The following is a 13,038-nucleotide window of genomic DNA, read 5'->3' as shown; positions in this document are numbered from 1 at the left end:
CATGTCATCCATCTACATTTAAAAAATGTAAAGTAATTTGTATAATATTCAAATCCATAACCTGAATTTTGAGCACTAAAGACTTAACTATCAAACTATATCATATTATATGTCATTATTCAAAAATAAAACATAATGAAAATCAATTAAAAAAATTCGGAGAGAAAATTATAGAAACAACAAAAAACTTGTAAGTGTGTGATTAACCATGAATGGCGAGTAATGGTTTCAAAAAGTATATTAAAATAATAAGGATTTCTCTTCGCCTGCCAAAAAATATATCTCCAGTATCATTAATGATGCACGATCCTCCAAGTTCAGTACTTCGTGATATTTTGTTACTAGCCACTGCCGTTTGTAGTGTTATGTGCACCCAAGTGAAAATCTAGGGTGTTGAGGGCAATTTTACGTTTACTATTTGGATATGAACTTCATTTAATAAGAAGGTGTTGTAACTTGGTGGTAAAAAGAATGACATTATTCCAAGAAGATGCATGGTAGGATCCAATTTCTTGGGTTCTTTAAAAACAAAGACACAACGTCTTAGGTTCTTTAGAATAGAAAGAAAAATGCCTTGTGCGAGCATGTAAGCTTATAGTGTCAACTGTCAAGGGTAGGCTCCAATTCATCCACATAGAGAGAGGGAGACATATTAAGATAATAACAAACATTCATTATTATACATATAATGTTACAAACAGATTGCTTTAAAAAACGACATACAAAGACACAAAGGAAAAGTGTGATACAAGAGAGGACCGTGACCAACTCAATGGCTGCAAACTCGATCTATAATACACCCTCTTGTTTTATTCCATACAAGATAAACATAGGAAGTGCAAACCATACAACGCAAATCAGGTATCTGTTCTTCATTGCATGGTAATTGGTAACTATTTTGCACTTGACAATTATTCAATTCTTGCGAGGCAAGATGCTGCCTAAACTCTTCCAGTTGTCTTTGATTAGCCCCGACCACAGTAGATCATCATTTGTGTTTCCTGGAGTAAATTGGATGAGTCCATATGAATCTCCTTTGAATAAGTATGCCTGATTTGGAATGTGTGAAGCAAAGGCCCCATCAAATCCCTCTCAAAGATGGTGCTTTTTAAACAAGGCCAGTTTTGACGTATGGGACCGATACCAATGAGGTGGCTATTATCACTGTAATTGATACAAGCATATTCACCTCCCTTGAAAATATAAGCTTCGAATGGACGTGATGACTCAAATGCAGCATCTACCCCATTTTCAAACACGGTCTCGCTCAAGAATGGAAACATTTCTACAATTAGCTTTGGCCCTTGCAAGAACTTGTCGTTGGGAGAGTCTGGAGCATAGAACCATTTTGCGCAAATGTTACCGGAGAATATGTACGCATCTCCTTCGTCTTGAGATGCAAATGCACAATCGATTCCCTTATCTCCAAATACAGTATCCTTAAGTGATGAAAATACGTTGCGTATGCGATCGGGTCCGCGCAATATTCTGTCACCAAACTGACCTGGTGCATAGTCTTCCAAGATATACTCATTCTTCATGAATATATAAGCTTGATTTTCGTGAGTTGATTTGAATGCAGCAGTCACATAAATATCAGCTGTCATTTTGCTTGCTTACTTGATTGATGACCACCCCCTGAAATTCTTAGAAAGACATGTCAAATTGCTTGCATAAATATATATGCATATGAGGAGATGTCAAGGGATCGGATCAAGTGGTTTTAGAAATTGACAAATATAAATTCTGGTTGCGTCATCCTAATGCTCAAGAATCATTATTGTCAACTATTAACATCTTCATACGTACATGCAATTAAAAATTACAATAATATAATATTTTCTACATATACGTCGACAATAATATAACAAGATCACATATGATGATTTTTTTTAGTGAAGCTTTACTGTCGGAGTTTTCTACGTTTACTTACTAAATTCAAAATCTTTACCCATGAATTGACGTTGGACATCTCCTAGGTCAAAATACTAAGAAACCCAGTGAAAGTGGAGGCGATCCTTAATCTGCCAAAGCCCAACTGCACCAGGGATGTCATGAGGCTAACAGGCAAAGTGGCAGCTCATTTTTTAAAGTATTCCAAGCGTCATGTAGGATGACCATGTTATAATATATATTTTATTATAATTTTAAATAATAAAGATGGAGAATTAGAGTTTCGGTAACTAAAACATATATATTTTGGATCTCAACAATTAATTCATATGACTATTGTATTATATAAATTGACTATAACTTCAATTATAATGTCTATACTATTGGATCCACCTCGAAATATACTTTAAAATGAGACTCATATTTACATATTTGTCTTAAAACTGCATAGAAATATTCAAATTAAAATTGATTATCTTCTTTGGCAAGTAGTTGATTACCCAATTCACATGAACTAACCCCGAAAAAAATCAGGGTACCCACTAATCGGGTATTGGATTTTACCGACTACAGTTATGGATCACAAAATAATAAGAGATCATAAAAAATAATTCACATTCAACAATTTTTACTTTTCTTTGTATTATTTTGTGATCCCTTGTTTGTTTGTTTTTCTTATAACTACAATGATTATATTTGTTTATTGCAACATCTTCACATTAACTCCAACTCCACTACATCAACTAAAATTTGTGTATCTCATGAGCATATACTAATAGTAAATTTAGCTATATACATGTAAGCAAGACACCATCTGTTTGAAAAATAGTTGAATCATTTCATGTTTTTCGATTTGCTAATGTATGGTTTTAAACATGGTATCATTAATTATATATCAATAAGTAAAAATTTTAAAAATTGATATTGAAAATGTATAGATTGAGTTGAATCTATCAAAATCCCATATAATACTTTTGTCAACTATTAACATCTTCATACGTACATGCAATTAAAAATTACAATAATATAATATTTTTATACATATACATTGACAATAATATACTACATCTGTTTCCTAAAGATCTTCCTTGTTACTGTTACTACAAATATAAATGGGAATTAATTTCAGTGGGTTGTGGGATGGGTAAAGTATGAGAGAGAAAGGGGTTAAGATAAATAAACATATAAAAAGAGGTTAAAGTAGGAGAGAGAAAGTCAGTAAAATTGAATTAATAATGTAATGATGGACCATATGATAGGACATGAGAGGGTAAAAAGGAATACAAATTCAAAATAAGGAATAAAGAAAAGAGAGAATATATTTTGGAAACGCACTTAAACGGAAAGAGAGAAGATCTTTAGGAAACGGAGAGAGTAACAAGATCAAAATATGATGATAATTTTTTTTTAGTGAAGCTTTACCGTCAGAGTTTTTTACGTTTAATTACTAAATTCAAAATCTTTACCCATGAATTGACGTTGGACATCTCCTAGGTCAAAATACTAACAACCATTTTTTAAAGTATTCGGAGCGTCATGTAGGATGACCATGCTATAATATATATTTTATTATAATTTTAAATAATACAGATGGAGAATTAGAGTTTCGGTAACTAGAACATATATATTTTGCATCTCAACAAACTTCATATGACTATTATATTATATAAATTGACTATAACTTCAATTATACAATTAAGATAATCATAATGTTTATACTATTGGACCACCTCGAAATGTACTTTGAAATGAGCGAGACTCATATTTACGTATTTGTCTTAAGACTGCATAGAAATATTCGAATTAAAATTGATTATCTTCTTTTGCAAGTAGTTGATAACCCAATTCACATGAACTAACCCCGAAAAAAATCAGGGTACCCACTAATCGAGTATTGGATTTTACCGACTAGAGTTATGGATCACAAAATAATAAGAGATCACAAAAAATAATTCACATTCAATAATTTTTCTTTTCTTTGTATTATTTTGTGATCCCTTGTTTGTTTGTTAATTTATAACTACAATGATTATATTTGTTTATTGCAACATCTTCACATTAACTCCAACTCCACTACATCAACTAAAGTTATAGCATCTCATGAGCATAAACTAATCGTAAATTTAGCTATATACATGTAAGCAAGGCACCATCTATTTAAAAATAGTTGCATCATTTCATGTTTTTCGATTTGCTAATGCATGATTTTAAATATTGGTATCATTAGTTATATACCAATAAGTAAAAATTTAAAAAATTGATAATGAAAATGTATAAATTGAGTCGAATCTATCAAAATCCCATATAATAATGTTTTCCTACAATATAAATTACCAAAGACAATAAAAGAGTCAGATGGAAATAGTAAAGACTCCCTCTGTTTTTCTTTATCATTCTCACTTTCCTGTGCGCGTCTCCCAATGCACTTCTTTGAACTTAAATATCTTTCATTATTATTAGTAAAAATTATAAAGATTGAATATTAATAATGTACTAATTGAGACGAATCAAACAAGATCCCACATGACTATATTTTTTCTTATAGATTGAAAATAATTGAGAAGATTCTCTCTAAGTATGAATAGTGCCAAGATTCTAAGTGAGAAAGATAAAAAAAAAAAACAGAGGGAGTAACATTTAATGGTGTAATTATTTCTAAATTTAGGAAATTATAAATTATGGCGAGTGAGAAAACAGACTTGAAAGATATTTCAAGTCACAAAATGTATGTTACTACTTTGTCGTTGTCAAAATTGTTCCAGTCGAAATTAGAAGAAAGATAAGTAATATGTTACAGGTTTACAATAGAATTGAACAAAAAAAAAAAAAAAAAAAAAATCAAAGACAATAAGAGGAAAAAAAAAAAACAAGTGATAAGTAATTTTTTTTTCCAAAAGGTTTATTATAGAATATTTTAGTTAAATTAATTAATATTCATTATGATAAGAATAAGAAATAATAATTATCACCATATAGTAGTATTTCTCATATAAAATTTTAGAACTATTTATATTTGAACATATGTAACCAGTAACAATCATGAACTCCTAAATCGTCTTTAACCCATTCATTTTTTACAATGATTTAAAATATAATGAGACATTCCTATTAATGCCATGATCATGTGTCAAGTGAATAACATGTACAAATCAAATATTGTGAATGTAGTGGAATACTTTCACCACTGTTTTTTGTTCGCTCCTAAATCAGTATTTTTAAGAGATTATTAAGAAAAACCCCATTTCATGCATGTATAGATAAGACTTTAGAGTTTGTCTTGTAAGAAACCGCCTACTTTCAAATTAAAATTAGGCAATGGTAAGCTCAATATTAAAAAGAGAATTAGCCCAATAGTGACTAGATTAATTTTTTTCGGTGACTATTTTAATCCATTTAGTTACTAGGTCTACTTTTACATTAAAATTAGACCGTCTCTTTTAATAATTTTTGATTACTCTGTATCTATTGGATCAATATTATAATATTTACGGTGAAATTAAAGATGTTTGAGATGAAATATTTTAAATTAATTGTCAGATTAAGATGATATAATATAAATGTTTCATTGAACATAATTTTATTCGTGAATTTTTTGATAAAGTAAAGAGAAACATTGACAAGTTGGGAGAGGGGGAGGATTAAAGAGGATTCCAAGTTGTCTAGGGTAAAAATCGATCCCAACATTTCTTGAAACCGGGATTCCGGGAGGGAAGCTCTAATCACTAGGCTATCCCTTACTCTTATTTTTATTTTTTGATAATATAACAAAGTACTTGCTTGCAAAATATATCGTATTATTACATTAACATAGATATTTTGAGATGATATAATACATATAACTTTGTCATACAAAATATTAACAGGTAATCGTGCATTGCACATTTGCACCAACTCAAATCAATTATACATTTACACTATTTCAACAAACAAAAAGTGAAAAGAGATTATGTGCGGTATCAAAGACAAAATTTCCACAATAAGAAATTCAAAAAAGAAAAAGGCAATAATGGGAAGTGTTTAGTTGTTTACCTGGCGACTAGTGCAGGTCGCTCTAAGTCGAAATCTCTCTGTATGAAATTTGAGGAATGGAGCTTATGTTTGGAGCTTATGTGATTGGAGCATGAATACCTTCGCATTTTATAGAGGCAGAGGGACAGTACTTTGCTTTCATGTTCAACTTATTTTATTGGAGAATACATAGTAGCATTGACGAACTCGTCATAAGTTTTATTTTTCATCCCCTCCGTCTTTTGGAGAATTATTATGTAGATGTATACTTTAAGCCAAATTAGAGAGAGGGTAAAAAATAAATTTATTTGGTTTCTATATTTTTTTAAATGAAAGATAATGCGGGTTTATTAAATTTTTGGAGAGGTAGAGAGCATTAAAGAAAGAGAGTGCGAGTAAAAAATGATTAAATTATTGTATATCTTTTGTCAATTGAAGAACAAAGCATATAGTGAATAGATATTCGACAAAAAGATGAAAAAATAAAGCAAGTAGATTATCAAAACGGAAGGAGTATGTGTGAAAATTTTTACTTCTCCCATTTCGAATTAAATGGAATAAAAAAATATTTTATGTCTCACAAATAATACATCTTTGTTGCATTTAATTTGAAACGGAGGAAGTATTCAACTTGAGATTTGAGTACCTCAATTCAACGCGCTAATATATCTAGAGTCCAACTTTTATTACCTCATGTTATTACAACCCCTAGGATAGTAAATATGTTAGACTGGGATACTTAATACTTTACATTTGAATAATGTACTTGATAATTAGTATTTTGCTATTACAATAGAATACAAAATAACAAGAGATTTGACTAAACAAACTTTTAAAGTACATATCCTTATCAAACTTTTAAGGTCGGATTCCGATTGAGTATTCCAACTCATTGAAAATTTGACTTAGCATTATGATTGATGCAATACAATATTCTGTAGGATATATTTTGTTATTAGAATACTAATCGTATAGGTTTTCTAATATGAATAGGACTATCTTTAGGTTGTATAATATATGTCTCCACGCAAGGATTTTTATCAAATTTTGCATGTCATCACATCTTTGGAAATAGATCATTCTCCAGGAAAAAAATTTCCTAATAGGGTCTTGAGCCCCTAGCTTCCGCCGCCCAATAACCACCAGCTCTCCTACCTGTCACCATGACTAAAGAAGACCAACCACAACCCTCTAACTCACCCTCATCCACCGAGTACCATCCAACCCTTTTTTGTCAACCAACATAATATCAAGAATTTCATCCATTTAATCATTGATCGTGAAAAGGTGCATTAATCGAATTGGGGTAGAGTTGTTTTGAGTATCATGCCATGCTTTAAACGTTTTGGATCACATAGACACCGAAACCCCTCGGCCAACCGACCTCTCCACCCCCATGTTGGATCGTCTAGACTCGATGGTCAAACAATGGATATATGGTAGTTTTCATTGACCTTCTACAAACAATTCTTAGTCAGTGATAGAGCACATCATGTATGGGATAATATATTTTGTTCTTCCTGTCAAAAAATATATATATATTTTGTTCTTAAAATATTAATCTTGATAGATGTACTCATCATATATATGAATAGGACTCCTTAGGTTGTATAATATAAATATTGATTAATGGTATTATCTACAGATAAGGAGCTTCATCAAATTTAGCAATGATGATGCATCAATTTCATTATGTCGTTATGTCACTATGTCACAAGCTTATAAATTACATAATAAAACAAAGCAAAAGATAATAAGCTAAATAATAAGATTAATGAAAAGACAATATGTGCTTGCCATTGGTTTAAGTATAAAATTCATCTTATTCTATTTTATTGCAATTCTTGGAGATTTGCAGAATTCATATGTGACCTTGTTTTTTTTATATAAAATGATTTGTTTTCATATTTATAATCCAATTAAGCTTTTCATCATATTCACTTTTCTATGTATGTTTGAGGGTGCCTAAAGAAAAAGACGAACGTAAGATATATATGTGAAAGCTAAGTAAACACGTGAGCGCTCTTTGACACACGTAACACCTTTTTGCTTTTTCTTTCATATATTACAAGATGACTCTCTTGCAAAGATAGGGTGAGATTCGATCCTGTGTGGCCTATTACCTGCTGCTCGCTTATCACACATTACTTGTGTGGTGATATATGCATACACTCAACAAAGTGTGAATGTATAATAGGCTATATGCTACATTATTCAGCTTGTATAAAAAAGTAAGAAACTATAATTCTTACTCAATATATAAAACAAATACAAGTACCAATATTTACTGTTAAAGAATATTTTTTTGGAAAAAATGGATGAGAATACCCCCAACTTTAGCTCGTCTGCTTTTAATATCCCTAACTACGGGTTATTCCTGTATAATCCCAACTATTGGGTAGGTCCGCCACAAATGCGCCAGGACCTGAAGGAAACCTATTTAACGGCTAAAAAGGCTATCTGTCATGCTTTCATTGGCTTATTATCAATTATTATTTTATTTTTTTCATTTTTTAATCCCACCATTCCCTCACCCCTAATGCCACCTTCCCTCACCCCCATTACCACCCTTTCCACACCCCTTCCCCCTCCCCCACTGCCATCTTCCCTCACCCCCACAACCCCCATTCACACACCCCAGCCCCTCTCCCCTACCCCCAGTAGCCTCCCCCCCCCTAAAAAACTACCCCAACAGCACATCGAATTCCCCCCTCCCCAAATCCCCTCTGTCTGCCTGATTTCCATCCAATCAAGATTATTCCATCAAAGATGAAGTCTTTTTTCATTGTGATTGTCGAAAAAAATCAAGTAATATTCAATTGCAACCTAATAATTCCCTTTTATATTCTCTCTTTCACCGTTCTTATTTACAAATACAAATCATAGAATACAATTTGATTTCTTACAAAACCCACTGAAATTCTAATACAAATAAAGCTAAAAAGGAAACTAAACTTAGAACAATCTAAGTACTAGAGGGAATAACCATGAACTATGGATTCAAGCAACAACAACATCACCTATGATAGCAATAGGGCGGATAATTTGTGGTTTTGGAGCGTTGGCAAGCCGCGAAGACAAAAACATACATTAGCAACACAACTAGAAGAGAGGAGACACAGAAGGGCAGTAGCAATGACTTCCACAGAAAGGGTAGGTGGTGTGGAGAGAAGAAGATGGGATGTAAGAGAGATGTGAGTGGTTGATGTGGTTTATAGGTGCGCGAAGTGCTGCTAGTGGGATGGTTGTGTAGGTGACAGTAGAGATGACAATGGGTAGGATCTGGATAGGGTCCTCTAGGATCCAGATCTAGATCCGTTTTTTAGACAAGGATCCAGATCCATCCCGGATCCATTGGGTAATAAGAATGAGGATCCAGATCCATATCCGTATGGATCCTAAACGGATCATTGCCTATTTTGTTTAAATTACCCTAATTTTCACAATAATTAAAGATTATAAACAATAAAGTCATCTAATATCAACCAAATATTTCATTTAATTTCTAAAAAATTACCATTGCAATTGCAACCATTCACAACTACTTAACTATCAAATTGTAGATTAATCAACTATTTCTAAAAGATTAACAATTATCAATCGATTTTTCGAACTCAATAATCCAGTAAATCCACACATTAATTAGAACAATAATTCAAAATTCAAGCAAAAATCCATCATTACATGTAATAATTAATAATATAATACAAAAAATGATAATATTATAAAAACGGGTAAACGGATCTGGATCCGAGTAATAGTTTAGGATCCGGTCCAGATATATATTTTTCAAGGAGGATCCAAATCCTACCCGGATCTATAAGGTTCAAAATTTGATACCAGATCCGTAAAAAATGAATCTGGATCCACGGATCCGGATAAGGTCCATTACCAACTGCCATCTCTAGGTGACAGTAAGTGAGCTTGGTGGATGGCTGCATTGGTGAAGAGGCTACTAAGTTTAGTTGGTTGGTGGTGCATTGCTGGCAGCGAGTGAGGTGAGGGAGACGGTGGAGTTGGTATTTCTCGGTGGCTGCGAAGTTGAAAATCTAGTGATGATGGCTGAAAGTGCACAAGGCTGCGTGGTGAACTGGTGATGGTGGAGGTGAGAAGGGCGGTAGTGTGGGTGAAGGAAGGTGGTTGTGGGGGACGTAGTGGGGTGAGGCCGTGAGGGAAGGGTGGGATTAGAAATTAAAAATAGAAGAGAAATAAAAAAATAAAAAAATTACCTTACTAACAAGTTACAAGTTATCTGGGTTCATTATAGCGGACCTACCCAATAGTTGAGATTATACAAGAATAATCCATAGGTTGAGATATTAAAAACAGACGGGTCAAAATTGAGGGTATTCTCATCAATTTTTCCATTCTTTTTCTCATTGCGTCATGTATGTCACCAGAAGTAGCAGATCAGTTGAAAATGAAATATGGGGATCCGGATCATATGATTTTCATGTGACCGTAGAACAATCAACAATCATTGAATAAAAGATGCTAACTACATGAGATAATTTATTAAACGTCTCATTCAATTAAGATAACTAAAAGCTGAGTACATAAATAATTAATTATATGTTTCAGTCAATGAACATCATATGAACGCTTAATATATCTCATGAACTATGATTAAATAAAGAATGTTTTAGTCCGTGTATGTTAGCCTGTTGCTGTTTACATCAATTAGTTATGAGTTGCGAATTGCGTACATATTAATTAATATAAGACACGGTTTGTATGATTGTGTTGTACAGTTAGTCTCGTAATAAAAGACCGTCTACTTTTAGTTTAAAACTAGACATAATCCAAGCTCAATATTAAGAAGAGAATATGTCACTTTTTTTTAATATAATGACTAGTTTAATTTATTTAGGAACCAGTTTAATCTATTTCGTGACCCATTTAATCTATCCACTAATGACATTCTCTAACCCATTAAGTGACTAGTTTAATCCATTTACTGACTAGTTTAATCCGTTATGTAACACTACTGGGTTATTTTTTTAAATTATTTGTTGTAGTTCGAGAATCAACAAAACAAAAGAAGGAGAAGAGAAGGGATGACTATGATAGTGTTCAATTAGAGTGAAATGGAATAGGCTTGTTAGAAAAATTCAGTATTGATTTCGTCTAATTTTATGTTAAAATTAAACCGCATATCCTAATAATTGTGTTGTGTTATTGCTACATGAAGAATGGTCCTCGCTCAACTAATTTAATAGCTCCATATTGATTGTGGAAGGAGGCATGGTCGATGTTTACAAGGAAAAATTTCCTAGCCTAGTAGGAAGTAAAACCTCGATTCTAAGGAATTTTAACTAAAATGCTTCACTATAATATGCATGCGAACAATGCTATTACAAATCTATTAATATCTCAGGGCACTTCTTGAGTTCTTCTACAAACACAAATCCCAATATCAGTTCCATCTAACTTCTGTTTTACTCGAACTTTAGTCGAATTCCTCTTTTCTCTCTTTAATTCACATGAAAGTATATATGCCAGAGTTTACATAAATTCCTTAACCTCAAACTTGATATATAGAATAGTATAATACTACTAGTTGGAACAATTATCAGTATATCTGTATTATATAAGTCAAGGGGGAAGCTACTGTGTCCCCTAATGATCGAATTGTCTTTTAACTAAAATTGAGTTTGACTTTGAGTGAAGAGTAGAACTTGTGGAGCTGATTTGGTAATACCGACTGAATTTAGGGAACCAGAGATATTATATACGTAAGTATTTACGTCTTATTTATAGAGTCAAGTTACATATGTGCACTACTTCTACGATTTAAGACTACTATATATATGTGTTTGTTGTTTCTTTTTTAAACTTGGAATAGAAGCGAACAATATCTAACGACCATTAACTAGTATAAACATGGTAACAATGTAATAAGAAACATACTTTATTTAATTTAGTATCAGCTGATTAAATCAAATAAGACTCATAAAATAATTAAACTGACATTCTAAAATCGAAATATTTATTAAGACATTAAAAAGTGTTCCTAAGCAAGCCTATATGTCCCCGACGCTCCGAGTTATTCACAAATCTTATACCATGTCATCCATCTGCATTTAAAAAATGTAAAGTAATTTGTATAATATCTATACTTATATATTAAAAGGCGTGCGTAAACCAGAAACGGTGCCACGTGGCGCTTTCCCTAGGGAGTTTTAGTTCATGTATTCCATGTACAATAAAATAATTTAGAAATTGCATAGTATAGGTTTTGATCTCGTGACCTCAAGTTCATGAACTAACTAAAGTTTTAACCACTAGACCAAGTTGTATTTAGTGCTTTCATATCAAAGTACAATATTAATAAATGAAAATTTTCTTACCCGGGGAATAGCCCGGGTCTAATAACTAGTTCAAATCCATAACCTGAATTTTGAGCACTAAAGACTTAACTATCAAACTATATCATATTAATTATATGTCATTATTCAAAAATAAAACATAATGAAAATCAATTTAATTAAGGAAAACTTGATATGGAAATATAAATAATGAAATTTTCAACTAGATGATATAACCTCTACAAAAATCAAGGTACCCACTAATCGAGGGGTACTGGACTTTATCGACTAGAGTAATGTATCAAAAAATAATAAGGGATAAAAAAAGTAATTCACTTTCAATAATGTTTACTTTTCTTTGTATTATTCCGTAATCCCTTGATTGCTTGTTTTTTCTTTAACTATAATGATTATATTTGTTTATTGCAACATATTTTTTCTCATTAACTCCAACTCCACTACATCAACTATATACATACAAAGCAAATACACCCTCCGTTTAAGAAATCTTTTCATGTTTTCAAATTCAACTAGCTAGTTATTAGACCAAGGCTATGACCCGGGTAAGAAAAAAATTTATTTATTAATATAATACTTTATGATAATAACAATAAATACAACTTAGCCTAGTGGTTAAAACTTTAGTATATATACTTGAGGTCTTAGGATAAAATCCTATACTATGCAATTTCTTAATTTTTTATTGTACATAGATTACATGAACTAAAACTCTCTAGGGAGAGCGCCACGTGGCACAATTTCTTGTTTTCGTATGCCTTTTAATATATTTGTATAGATTATCCATGATTTTAAACATATCATTAATCAT

At 31.8% G+C, this 13,038-nt stretch overlaps 1 protein-coding gene across 1 annotated transcript; it reads right to left on the bottom strand.

Annotated features, from left to right (window-relative positions):
* Positions 1-652: 652 nt before the first annotated feature.
* Positions 653-6,021, bottom strand: LOC104893272 (albumin-2). Its single transcript, XM_010679373.4, is given in 3 exon segments — positions 653-1,091; positions 1,094-1,638; positions 5,923-6,021. Coding segments are annotated over 2 exon segments (690 nt in total). The 5' UTR covers positions 1,608-1,638; positions 5,923-6,021; the 3' UTR covers positions 653-915.
* Between the last annotated feature and the right edge of the window lie 7,017 nt (positions 6,022-13,038).

The sequence above is a fragment of the Beta vulgaris genome, chromosome 1 (assembly GCF_026745355.1).
Source record: "Beta vulgaris subsp. vulgaris cultivar EL10 chromosome 1, EL10.2, whole genome shotgun sequence".
In the NCBI taxonomy this organism is placed as follows: domain Eukaryota; kingdom Viridiplantae; phylum Streptophyta; class Magnoliopsida; order Caryophyllales; family Amaranthaceae; genus Beta; species Beta vulgaris.
Note: the sequence above shows the minus strand (reverse complement) of the source record. Positions and strands in the feature narration are given on the sequence as shown.